Genomic DNA, 13687 nt, shown 5'->3' on the forward strand with positions numbered 1-13687 from the left:
AATTTGGAAAGTTTGTCTTTCTGTTGGAGCCTGATGGATGCTGAATTTTTGAGCCAATGTAGATATGCAGATATCAGCCAAGATCGTTTTAATACAATACAATACAATACAATACAATACAATAAAGTAATATCAGGCAATATATCGGCCTCGGGAAGTTGTAGGCCTTGCTCTAATTTGGTCTGACTTGAAAAAAGTGGATCTGTGATTAAAAAAAGACTATGTATGATTTCCAAAAAAACAAGGAATGAAGAAATGTATTATTCTAGAATTTTGTTTAAGCAAATCAATCAAGACAATCTTCAGGATAAGAATACTGTTTACCTCCACAAAATGAGTAATTATGGTACATGTTGTAATTATATGCAAATTGCACAGAAAAGATAAAGAAGGAAGGAGTGGTGGCTTCTTTTACAATGAACATGTTCATTGTGAAGAAGGTGCTGATCTGAGGTTTGAGATTTTCATTCTGGTAGAGTTCTGACCAGAGATCTGATCATATTTGGAAAAGCTGTAAAAATGGTAGACTGAATAGTCTGGACTGAAGTTGATATTTTGGAGCTAGACCTGCAAAGTAACAAATTTTAATATCCAAACATCCCGCTATTGTTCCTCACAAGCACACATTGGTGAAACCATGTGAACAGGATTGTGCTGAAGGGATGGTCTTGTCTTGTTGCAGCACAGTTTGTGTGTCAGCGTTGCTCCGAGCCTCATCAATCCCCGACATCTGTCTCAGTTCAACATGGACAACCTCTCTCACCTTTTCTCTTTCCCTCCCTCTCTTTTCTTCTCCCTAATCTGCCAACCTCCCTCTATCTTCCGTCTCTCTCTCCAGTCACACATGAAAGCCTACCTGACTTATGCCTGTCAGAGGAACATCCTTCACCATGAGGACAGAGGGGAGAGAGAGAGGAGGCTTCCAGATGAGCCCGGTGAACACACACAAACACACACATGCACGATTACACCCACCAGTTCCCACTGCATGGGCCAGAGCGGGTCATTGAAGATGAGGTACTGGTCACTCTTCCTCTCCTCCGGCGGCCTGTCAGTTGAAGACTCTCTCCTCTGGGAACCTGCGAGCACACAGACCCATCATGTGTGTATGTGTATGTATTTTTTTTTCTTGTTTTGAACTCTGACTTAAGGAAGTCCCTGGTCTCCAACCAATGGCGAAAGGCCTCCCAGATTCCCCTTCTCTCCAGTGAGGCGGAATACTGCCGGCAGATTAGCATATCATTAGCATATCATTAGCATATCATTACTGCAGCACAGCTTGGCTCACTGTCTGTCAATGTGCTATCAGCTCATCAAGGCCTGCACCTTTCTCTACATACACTACATGCTACACATACTCTTTCTTTCTTCACATTTTCACACCATCCATCTCACTGCCTCACTAACCCTCTCTCGCTCTCTCTCTAACACACACACACACACACACATTTGATGGATATAAATCAGTTTGCTTCAAAATATACTGTATGTATTGCAAAATGAATTAATATCACACTAGGTGATAATAGAGAGCTCCTTTTTCTGAACCAAGTGCACACAAATATGCTTGAACATATTTCAAACCTTCGAATTAATTAGGAGTGTAATAGTACATATATTGATCCCATCCAGTTTGATTTGGTGTGCAACTCTCTGTGGTTCAGTAGCCCTTGAACCAACTAATTACTGACACATGCCAGCATGAGTAGAACATAAATTCTAAAATTAGCTCCCTGATGTGCAGCTCATATACAGAGTGCTGTCAGTATGGCGAACACAAATGCCTGAGCAGGAAGGAACTCTAATGTCATTTAGATCCCTTGTTTCGCAGCAATATGGTTTCCAGTGAGGTCCAGCAACACAGGACAAATAGTGGTACCCAAACTCGTCTGGGTTTGTGGGCTCTCTGCAAGCCAGTGTCTTAAGTCAGCCAATATCCACTCTTCAAATATTAATTTATAGAAACAACTGAAAGTACTGTATCCACCTGCTGCGCCAGCAACAAAGCATTCTGCTAAGTCAGCGACAGACAGAGAATAATTCTCTAACCAGATTTTTACCTGTGAATCAAATCCTGAAAAATCATTCTTGTTTAACAGCATAATCATTTTCATCAGCATTTTTTCCCCTACAATATCTTCTCCCAAGGTGCTGATGACGTACCACATGATCAGACCTGATAGTTCACTCAGGTATTAGATACATTCACACAAAGACACAACCCGACCGCATTAGCCTGAGTACAAAGCCTTTGAGCAAACAATGCAATGTTTTGTGAAATCCGTTTCTTTTCTTTCTACACAAGACTGAGATGAGAGCATCTGTACCAGTCTCATGTCTGGGCACTAACTATGGAGCTGAAGACAAGACACAATTAGCTTAGCTTAGCATAGAGACTGGAAATGGAGGAAATAGCTAGCCTGGCTCTCTCCGAAGGTGAAAAAAAATCTGCCTCGGCCCCCACCTCTATAGATCAGTAATTAGCACGATATGTATTAACAAGATACGATGTGTTAACTGAAATGTTGATTGATAAGATGGAACATTACTAACATAGTGACACCTGTTAATTTTTCTAATTGATCATAAGACAACATTTGAGTGCCTTCATTTTTCCAGTGAGCATTATGACAAATGATTTACCATTCAGTGTTTACATTTCTGTGTTTGTTTTCCTGTTCAACAGAAAATATAGCAATAAATGAATTTTGTGTGCCATGATAGCCATAGAACTAATACTGGTCTTACTAACTGTATCCTGTGCTTTAATAGAGTTTACAGTCCCATAATGAGGCTTTTCGCCCTGCCAGGAAACTGTGTTTGACATGATAATGGTCATAATTGAGATAATTAATATTAGCACATAATATTGACAGCTTCAATCTAAGAATACTAGGAAGAAGCATTAGAGTTCAAAAGTTCAAATGAGTTAAAATGCAGAAGTGTATTCTCTAGTGCGACCGCACTGTTCATCCACCATATCCTTGATTTTTCATCTTTCTCCCTCTCTAATTCGCTTTTAAATCATCAGTCAGCGCAGAGGCTGAGCGACACTGTGAGGACGGTAACACACAATGTGAGAGTGAGAGGGAGAGCGAGAGAGAGAGAGAGAGAGAGACATAGAAAGGAAGAGACAGAGGGAGAGAGAGATAGAGAGAGAGGGCGAGGCAGAGAGGGAGAGAGACAGAGAGAGAGAGAGCACTGCAGCGGGACGTGAGCCAGTACATTCTTGTACAAACACACACACACACACACACACACACACACACACACACACACACACACACACACACACACTACACAACACTACATGTGACTTAAAGGTATACACATGCATGATGTAAATATCAAACAGGCACAGACTGCTGCAGCTGTTATACTGGTTTCATCAGAGAGCTTCATTGTCATAAAGGTCAAAATGATGTCTGAAAGGTTCTAGAAAATCTACTGTATGTGGTAAACACTCACAGTACAAATACTCGAGACAGCTGCATGCATTTAAATATTTTACATGGATACCCCAAACATTTTGTGCATATAAAAGCCTAAAATGGTAGTTAACAGGTGTGCCTTGTCAAAGGTTAATTGGTGGAATTCTTCTTCTTTACGCATTTGAGACATGAAGGTCAGTCAATCCAGACGATTTCAAGAACTGTGAAGGTATTTTCAAGTGCAGTGATGTAACTGTCTCTCATGAGGACCGCCTCAGTACAGGAAGACCCAGAGTTACCTCTGCTGCAGAGAAGTTCATTACTGTTACCAGGCTCAAAAATCACCTCAGATTAGAGCCCACATAAATGCTTCACAGAGTTCAAGCAGCAGGCACATCTCAACATCACCTGTTGCGAGGAGACTGTGTGAATCAAACCTTCATGATCAAACCATTACTCCACCACTGAGGGAGACCAATAAGAAGGAGAGAATCTCTCGGGCCAAGAAACGCAAAGAATGAACATTGGACCAGTGGAAATCTGTACTTTGGTCTGATGAGCCCAAATTTGAGATTTTTGGTTCCAATCGCCCTGCCTCTGTGAGACGCAGGGAAGGGGAACGGATAGTGTCTGCATGTGTGGTTCCACCATGAAGCACACTAAACCAGCATGCCAACCATAGCATTCTGCCATCCCCTGTCACACATCTCCAGGATACGTGAGGGCTATTTCACAGAGGAGCGATGAAGAGCTGCATCAGAAGACTTGGCTTCCACAATCACCCAACCTGAACCCAACTGAGATGGTTTGGGATGAGTTGGACTGCAGAGTGAAGGAAAAGCAGCCAACAAGTACTCAGCACATATGTGAACTTCTTCATGACTGTTGGAATAACATTTCCAGTGACTAGCTCATGAAGCTCGAAGAGAGAGTGAAAATAATGTGCAATTATTTCATAGTGTTGATATCCTCGGGATTAATCATCTACAATGTTGAGAAGAAGAATCATTGACTTAATTTAGACTCTTTCTGTAGGTATTTTTTCTGTAGGTCTTTTCTGTATGGACATTTAATGGGATAGTCTGGAATTTGAAAACCTCACTCACCGAAACACAACAAATTAATAATTAGATGGACTGATGAGTGAGTACAATTAGTGTTGGCAACTTGACTCCAGGACAAGGTTTGTCAGGCCAGAATAAGTTTGTAAAACTGTTCTTCTTGCCAACTTTACAGCATTAACTTCTTAGTATTAGCTGGTGATTGCATGGTAATTGATTTATCAATGTAGGTAGTACAGCAGATGTGAACGTTCTTCTGCTCTCACTTCCACTTTGTGCGTGTTTCTAACACTGCAAACTAATTTGTTGCTACACCTGTCCTGTAGCGATCCAAAACCTGTGAAGATTAGTATAAGTATTTTCGGAGCTGTGAATACATGGTAATTTATTCACTAGACCTTCATTTCTGAATCTGAAATCTGCCTATTAGTGCGCCAGTCTGTTCACGTGTGACGCCCAGCGATGATGTCACCGTGTGCTGACACAACCTGACACACCTGCACGTCACTGCAGTCAGGTAAGAAGTAAAGGCACTTGAGACTTTTTCACGTGATACATTTCTGAGACGTATTTCTGCATCTTCTCGTAAGTTCAACTCAGTTGGAAATCCATGATTTACTTCCATACATTCTCATTCGTCTCTTCTCTAGCTGCAACTTTTACAGCTGACTTTAGTTGACATTTTCAATATTATAACTACAACTTAAAGCTGTCTGTTGAAAATGTCATTAAATATTTGAAATTAAAAAATTAAAGATCCCCAAACACATCCTTCTGCAAAAGAACACTGAGGTTCACTCGCTCCCTTCATGAGTTAACCCTCTAAAGCTACTTAAAAACGGAGTATACACAATTAATTGTTACACACATAATCACTTGCATTTACTTTTTTTGTTCTTGTCCTTTCTGTTTTTTATTTTCTTGAACAAAACTTGATAGTACCTTCTATTTACACTGTTTAACAGCTAGGTTGAGATAAAAAGGAAATGAATTTTTGAATAATGATGTTTTTTGGGGAAACTTTCAGTCAAACTGGATGAAACCACAACCACTCAGTCCTTGTGACGCAAATCAGCTAAGTTGCTAAATGTTACACCAAAAAATGAGTAGGGGCGTGTTTTTCCCCCTAAACGTTAACTATGTTATTTTATTTAGCCATTAATGATTTAGGTTAACACTTTCAGTTTTCCCTGGTTTGAAACTACTGGAGGTCAGCAAAAACATTATTTTCAGCTTGCTCTTTAAATATCTAGCGCTGTAAAAAAAAAAAAAAAAAAAAGCATCACTGTGTTACTCAAAACTTACTGTGAGTGGTACTGAGGTCCAGTCCTGTCACAGGAACCCGTTTGTCTCTGTGATGACTGCGCTGCTTCTGCACTCGGTGAACCTGGAAATCACAACGCACAGTAATGCATCACTCTGACTACAATATGAAGTGAAGTAAAATATGAGACATTTCACTTTTAGCTTGTTGTATAAACTAAAAGAAACTACAAAATCTCACTTGCCTTCACTTCACTTTGGAAAGTTTAATGTTGCTGAATAGACTCATGTACAACAACTCTAATCTTCGGCCATTTCTGAGGTCTGACTCCTGCTTTGTACGGCTAGGATTGAGGATTCATGAGGATAAAAGCACAACAGTGAGAAGTACAGAGCAAAATGAAATATTTTGTTCAATTCTGTTTCATTCTACTCTAAAAGAGAAGGGAAGTCCATAGCGCAGGGAGAGTTGGCTATGTTCATGGAGGAGAGTAAAAGGTTTCCTCTTCATTAGTTCAAAGAGGACTCGCTCGCTCTCTCCTTTGCAGTCCCATTGTCCTGGGTTAAAAGCAACGAAAACACCCCCCCCCCCCCCCCCCCCTCACCTACACCTCTGTCCTCCACAGCCGCACACACACAATTTCTTTCATAGGCTGCTGCTTGCAGCTTTGATCTGATAAGAGGCTGGTCCTTGTGAAGGTGGGCACACTAAATCAAACAACAGATCACAGACACACACGCACGCACACACACACACACACACACACACAAACACACACATATCGGTGTCAGCCCACTATTGTCCTCTTATACTTAAATCAGAGTGGAAGAGGTTGAAAATAAATACTATTGAGAGGCGGCTGCGGTCTTTTATGTCCTAAAAGCCTGCTTGCTTTATTCCCCTTCATGTTCTTCACTTAGACTCAATTAACAAGCGCTGGTCTAAACTACCCGAGGAAGACGCAGGGTAAGGGGGGCTGTTAGAGCTAAGAATGCTGCTCGTGTGATATTAAATACAGAAGATCTCAGACACCAAGCTGATGTGTGACATGTTTCAGCTCTGCTAATGTAATCAAATTGGTGTTTATACTAGGCTGATTATATTGATTTACCTTGACTTAAAATGAAGTTAAATAAAAACATAATAAGCTCAGTGTAATATTTGGATCAGTGTAAACATGCTGTAGCTGATGCCTAATTAACAAGAGGAACACAATATTTTATTTTATTATTTCTACACATGCATTAATTAACTAGACACACCGCAGCATTTTTAGACAAATGTTAAATCATCATAGCGTCACAGTATACAGCAGTTCATCAATATTGTTTATATACACTGAATAGCACCACAGTGTACGCTGAATACAGCAAAAACAAAACTGCAATGATAGAGACTGTTGTTGTACTGCAAGTTTTACAGCATAAAAACTACATTTGACCTAATCTAAGAGTAAACAGATACACCTCTGCACATACAGTTCAACAATATACATATCATAATGCTGTGGCAAACATGACCCGTCATGTTAGCAAGATCCAGTTTCATTGACTTACAATGTACAGTCTCAACACACTGACGCTTTCAATTACCTTTCATTTGCTTGTGTTTTAAAGCTGGCCTCCATCAAGACATCCCATCTATATATTAAAAACAATCTGCATATGAGCTCAAATGTCATTCGTAAAGATGATTTACAAATGACCATTTTAAAAACCACTCGCACCATGCAGGCATCACAGTAGAAATTCAACATATTAAAAGATGTGTGTTCTGAAAATGATGTTATTATGTCATTAATTTGCTGTTTCGACTCAACACTAGTGCACTCCAAACTCTCACACGGGTTTGTAGTCTGTAGTTTTCTGTTTATCCTGTCATTTTGTCCTCAAAAGTGCATCCTTGTAGTTATTAAGCTTAGCCCATTATAATTTCAAAATGCTTCTTCCAAAACGTGTGTCAGCACTGTCTGAGAACCCTGTTGGGAAAAACACTTCTTGCTTCTATAAATGTCACACATATATGAAGACATATAGAAACACTATAATTCTACTAATTCTACTACACTGTAAACTACGCAAATGCCCTATATGTTTCTAATTTATATATAACAAAACAAAGGCATGCATACACACACACACACAGACGCAGACACAAGAGATAATAACGATGTGATTTTATGTGTGTGTGCGTGTGTGTGTGTGTGTGTGTGTGCTCCAAGTACCTTGTAAAGCCCCTCCTCTGGAGGAGCAGCCAGGACGCGGTGATCAATACACATGATAGGGAGCTAATCGCTCTCTGTCAAACCATGCCCTGCCAGCTACTAATGGCACACACTCACTAGGGAATGTCTGTGTGCGTGTGTGCGTGCGTGCGTGTGTGTGTGTGTGTGTGTGTGTGTGTGTGTTGGCGTGGGCCTTAATGGCAGATTGAGACTCTTTAGGGAGTGTTGCTCAAGGTTAGACTCAGGGGACAAGGGGCGATTGACCACACTGTCTGTGACACTGACCCCTCCACCGTCAGCGCATTCATCATCCAGCTGTGACATATAGGCAGCACACACACACATACACTCACACACACACAGATAAAAAAAACAGAAAACCACACACAATGAAAAAAGTCACATGTAAATGTACTGAAAAATGACGTCACCAAGCCGAAAAACCGTACGAAGGGCTTCCCAACACATGTTGCAATACAGAGTCAGCCCGTGCAACTTCAGCATCAAATACAAAAGAAGCTGACATTTCTCCCTTCAAAATAAAAGCCGAGCTGCATAGAGGGTTGAGATCAGTAAATAAAGAGGTAAAAGCAGAACTATGAAAAATAAACCTCATTTGTTAAAAAAAAAAAAAAAAAAAAAAAGGTTTTCCAGCTGCGAGGAAGAAAAGAGCAGCGGAGCACTTGCATGATTGAACGGCTGAGGTAGAACTGACACAGGCACAATGTGAATGTGTGGAGGAGGAGGAGAAGACAGTAAGACGTAGGGAGTAAAAGCGTGTGTGTGTTCCTGTGAAGAATATACTGTATACATGTGTGCACAAAAGGAAGTGAATGATTGAGGAAGGTGGTGAGGAAACACAGAAAGAAAAGTGTGTGTGTGAAAGCGAGTGTGTGTGTGTGTGTGTGTGCACATAATACTCCCATGTCTCTATATGAATGAGTGGATGTGGTGGATGGCAGGCAGCTGCAGCAGTGTGATACGAGCCGAGCTGCACAGATATCAGCGCTGACATTTTGGGCTTCGCTACCCACCCACGGCCCCATGGGAAAGTGGTGGCGATGGCAGCGGCGCTGGCCGCATGCCTCCCCCACCCCCCCCCACCCTCGCTCCCTTCCGCCTGTCAATCACAACACTGTGCTTCCAGAGGCTCTGTCTGCCCCAGCCTGGCCCTGGCTGGACCCATTATTCCACGCAGCAGTGAACGCACCCCGTGACCCACCTCACCCGCACCCCAGCACCTAGACCGCTGATCCCTATCTGGACCTCACACCCCTCATCTCTCGCTGCCAGGCTGACCACAGAGAGAAAAAGACAGAGGCGAGGGGATGTGTGTCTGTGTGTCACTGCCGACTAGAAGATGAACAGTGAAGCCAACACAGAGACACAATGAAAAAAAAAATGTGTGAGCTCTACAGTAGCGAGGAACGAGGGGAGGGGGGGGGGACTGCATAAATTGAAAGAGAGCACAAAGATAAGAGGGAGATACACTCTGGCCCCTCCTCTGGCCTTCTTTTAGGGCACCTCTTGGCCTCCTCTCCCTCCTCCGCCTCACCCTCCCTCCTTCCCCCTCCCCACCCACCCCTGGGCCCTCTGGTGTGTTGCTCACTCCATTGTGTCAGCCTTCAGAAGTGCTCAGTTTGAGTGGCAGGCCGTCACAGATCAGTTCCCTGCTAAAGCGGCCCGGCAGGCCAGGGTGACGGGCCAGGAAGGGATCTAAGTGGGGTTTATCAGCGCTTCTTAACGCCTCTCCGGCTCCCTGACACAAAAGAGAGGGGGTATTAAACATCTAAAGCAAACCAAAAAGCGTGAAAGCTCCTTATAGGGCCGCAGGATTGCGGATGTGACTGGAGTCTTGAAAAAAATAGTAAAAAAAAAAAAAGAGAGAGAGAAAGAAAGAAAGAAAAATAAAGACAGAAAAAAACACACAAACGCTTCAGCAGTGAGGAAGCATTGAGGGAAAATTCTAACGTATTTTCCATCCTGCGTGGATAGAAGAGTGGGTGGGAGGCAGAAAGAGAGAGAGAAACTAAACAAGCGAAAAACGGAACGACTAAAAACTATCTTAATAATGCTTTCTAGCTCACCATCTGCTCTGTTCGTGGGGCTGAATGTAACAGCCATATGAAACTCAAGGATATTACATTTAAAATTGATCATTCAAGAAAGAACATTCAAAGGACCTAATATCTAGACTAGTCAATGGCAATATAGAGGCTATAAACCTTCAGTGAATCATTTTAGTCTCAGAGGCGTTGAGTTCTGACACTCAAATTTTCTCCTTAACAAACATTCAAACACAAAGCACTTTCAAGACCTACCAAAACTGAGCATCGAACAGGTGTCCAGATGCCAAGTTTAGAGAGACAATGTGGATTGCTAATAAAAGTAACTGCACAGAATGAACTCAACAAAGCTGCCCAGCGTGCTGAATCTACAGAAGCTGTGCGACATGATGGCGCTGGTTTGCAAGCTCACCAGACACTGCAATTGGCTAAAACTGGTTTTACATCATTAACAAAGATTGGCAGAGTGACAGGATAGGTCATTTCTTTGAGTAGATTATGATGCATCTCGTAATTACTCACTAATGTGGCACACCAAACACAAGAAGATACCTGGGCCATCAAGGAAAAGGGATCGAGGTGACTGAAGAGACCGTGTCGTCAACCCTACTCTCCTTTCACTACACACCCAAAAGTGAGAAACTAAGGCTGTGTCCAAAAACAGGCCCCTTATTCATTCATCACTATTCCCTATGTAACAGACACTCACAGCTTGCTCTGCAGTGAGCACCAGAGTGGGATTTAAGAAACGTAGGAATCATCATCATATTGCCTCATAACTGTCAGGAGCAGTCGCTCGACTGTAATTTTCTATAAAATGCAATGCATTGGTGGATTGTTGCCATGGACACTGTTTTTTAGTGTAGTTTAAAGCAACAGCTATGTGTATAATCTATCAACGTATCGATCTAGCTATCTATCTGAGTTAAAACACAGGGAGATCAAGCGTCAGCGCACTGTGAGGTGTTTGTTAGTACCTCGCAAAAGCTGTTTCACTCTCTGTTCACTGATTGGTGCAGAGTTTTGCCACTGATCAGCCAGCCTTGGCTAAAGGAGGTCATCACTCAAAAAGAGAGTGGTGTTAAGTTGGCTGATTGGATGACCTGGCCTTGTCCTCTCTCACTGCTGAGGGCCTTGCTGCTGCTACAGTGGCACTAACAGTATGGCTAACAAAAAAGTCGGAGAACCGGACGTACTCTGCGCAGGGGTTTCCTGTATGTGTGTTAAGTGTGTAGTACACCAGCAGGGACCGGTGTGTGTATGTCAGGAGCTGGCAGGGGGTTTGTGTCTGAGACATTTTGTAAAAGGTCAGCGTAGAGTTCAGTCAGAGACATGTCTGTGTGTTTGAGAATGGTTACGATGGTTAGGACAGTTAGGAAGAGGGCCAATGAGGGGAGGTGGAGCCTGATGAAAACAAGGTACGGTCAGAGACAAGAGAAGCACGTGGATGTTATTATGTCCTGTCACACTGCAGCCATATGTGTGTATGCATTAACCGCCTGGTGCTTGCCTGTGTAGATATATCCTGCATGTCTTGCTTCGAGCCTGAATGTACATGAGCTGTCTTTTAGCATGTGTGCCTATTGTGGCCTTCTCTGTGCGTCGTCTCTGAGCCCTCACGCTTGTGTGGAGCTGTTTTTCCACAGCCTCGCTAATTATGTCATTAGCAGTGCGATTAATACAACAGCTGATTGTTGCTTTGCTGCCAGTAGGCTGTTATGGTACAGCTCTCAGCATGTGAACCTCAGAGCCCCGTTCCTATGGACGGCTTTCACTCAGCCAGTGTTTGATATGAGCTCCATCAGCTGTTGCAGATTGCACAGATTTATGAGGTGTGTTGATTATTCTTCTGTTATGAAACTCAATTATATTCCTGTGTTCAACTGGAATGCTTCACGTTTATAACTATTTTCTTTTTGAAGGAACTGAGCAACAGTTACCATCAACTGTCATGTACTTGATTGATATTGTATGATGCATTTTCATTAGTTGGCCATGTTTCCACATTATTACTACATTTGGCTGGCAAAGGTAGGAGTCATTTGTAAAACAGTCACTTCTGACTGATCATACTGTTACAGTATATTTCTCAGCACAGTATACTTGTAACTAAATGAAAATATGTTACTATATATATTACTATATTACATCAACTTTGCAGCATATGTCATATACTGTAGTATATGAGTGACAGAATGTTACTGTAACATATCAGGATGAATACACAGTCACACATGGTTATCACTTGTGCAGTAGCAGATGTCAATTGAATGGACATATGCTGTTGAAATGGTGTCAGAGGGCCCACATGCACTTTGTATGTGCAACATGATTGTATGTGTGGGCTTGACAGTTCAGTCTTACCCTTGGAAACAGCAGTTGACAGAACAATCTGCACTCAAGTTCAACTTACCTCCCTTGTTTTGGAAGTTTAGAGTTTTCCCAAACAAGAGAACCGTGGCCAACAAACATCACTCAGTTCTGTTCCGCTAGATCTATCGCATGAAAACACCATCTTATCATGCTTTTGCTACACAATGTTGCACCGGTAAGTCTGTCAAGCCGAACACATGGAATTCCTTCAAAGACTGGCACACTTAACGCCTTCCGTGCAATCCTAGGAACGGTATTTTACCATAACACCCTAATCACGACTAACACTGTTTTTACTTCAGAAGGCAGCACATGAAGCACTGAGCTGACATTAACTCAACCTTGCAGGTTGCTACACCTTGCATGGTGCAGTAATTAGCAAGAAAGTAATGTAACCCCCCTGACATGCAATGCAAAGGACAGCGTGATGCAAAGTGAAACACAGCACACAGGTTCGTACAGACCGAGGCCTGGTCAGAGGTGGGCGGATGGAGTATAGTTCAGGCTTTGGCAGCAGGCCAGCTGCTGTACCTCACACATTGTAATTGTGTTTAGCAACACATAACCTTCCATAAATACATCTGCCATATACCTTTTCAATACTGACTGTTTTCAGGTTAAAAAATGCCATCAAAACAAATTCTATTAGTCTGGTTGGGTAAAGGACAAAGGCATTATCTTTCCAAGTAAGACGGTTATCCTTTCAGGTTCAAGTTTTCTTGCCTCAATGTTTAAAATGATTAGTTCACATAAAACAACACGGCCACCAAACTGACTTCAATGCAACACACTTAAGGTTGCAACAGCACCTGGCAAGGAGATGCAATGTCTAAGTATGCAATTGCTTAGTATCCCAAAACATTATTTGTGCAATCCATTAAATTTAAGACTCATTACGAATATGTGGGACATTTTGAGGGTGCAAATTCATTTTCACCTGAAGTTACGATTGGTAGAAAAGTAATTAAAGTTACAGTGTAATGAAATCATGAACCATACATGGAGTCACTGGAGATTGCACATAAATTACTTCAATTAATCACACGCACAGTGATTCAGGTGATAACTCTGAATCAGAAAGTTTTGGAATGCTCTTCTCTCTTTTACTTTCCGTCCCTTTCTTTCTCTTGCTTGCGTGTTTTGGTGCGTGCATGTGTGTCTTTCTGTTCCTGTAAATGTGCTGTTGCTTTGTGCCTTTTGTTTGCGGTGTGTGTCACTGACGGGGCAGCGTGTTGGGGAAGGGCCAGAGGTCTGGTGCACCCTGGAGA

The 13687-nt window shown here is 42.2% G+C and overlaps 1 protein-coding gene across 1 annotated transcript in view; it reads right to left on the reverse strand.

The window, feature by feature from the left end:
- Positions 1 to 13687, reverse strand: part of LOC121610935 (neuroendocrine convertase 1-like) — a 158568-nt gene that overhangs the window by 127473 nt on the left and 17408 nt on the right. The window contains 2 exon segments of the mRNA XM_041943263.1: positions 976 to 1079; positions 5798 to 5879. Coding sequence (XP_041799197.1) covers positions 976 to 1079; positions 5798 to 5879 — 186 coding nt within the window.

This window comes from Chelmon rostratus, chromosome 8 (assembly GCF_017976325.1).
Source record: "Chelmon rostratus isolate fCheRos1 chromosome 8, fCheRos1.pri, whole genome shotgun sequence".
Classification (NCBI taxonomy): domain Eukaryota; kingdom Metazoa; phylum Chordata; class Actinopteri; order Chaetodontiformes; family Chaetodontidae; genus Chelmon; species Chelmon rostratus.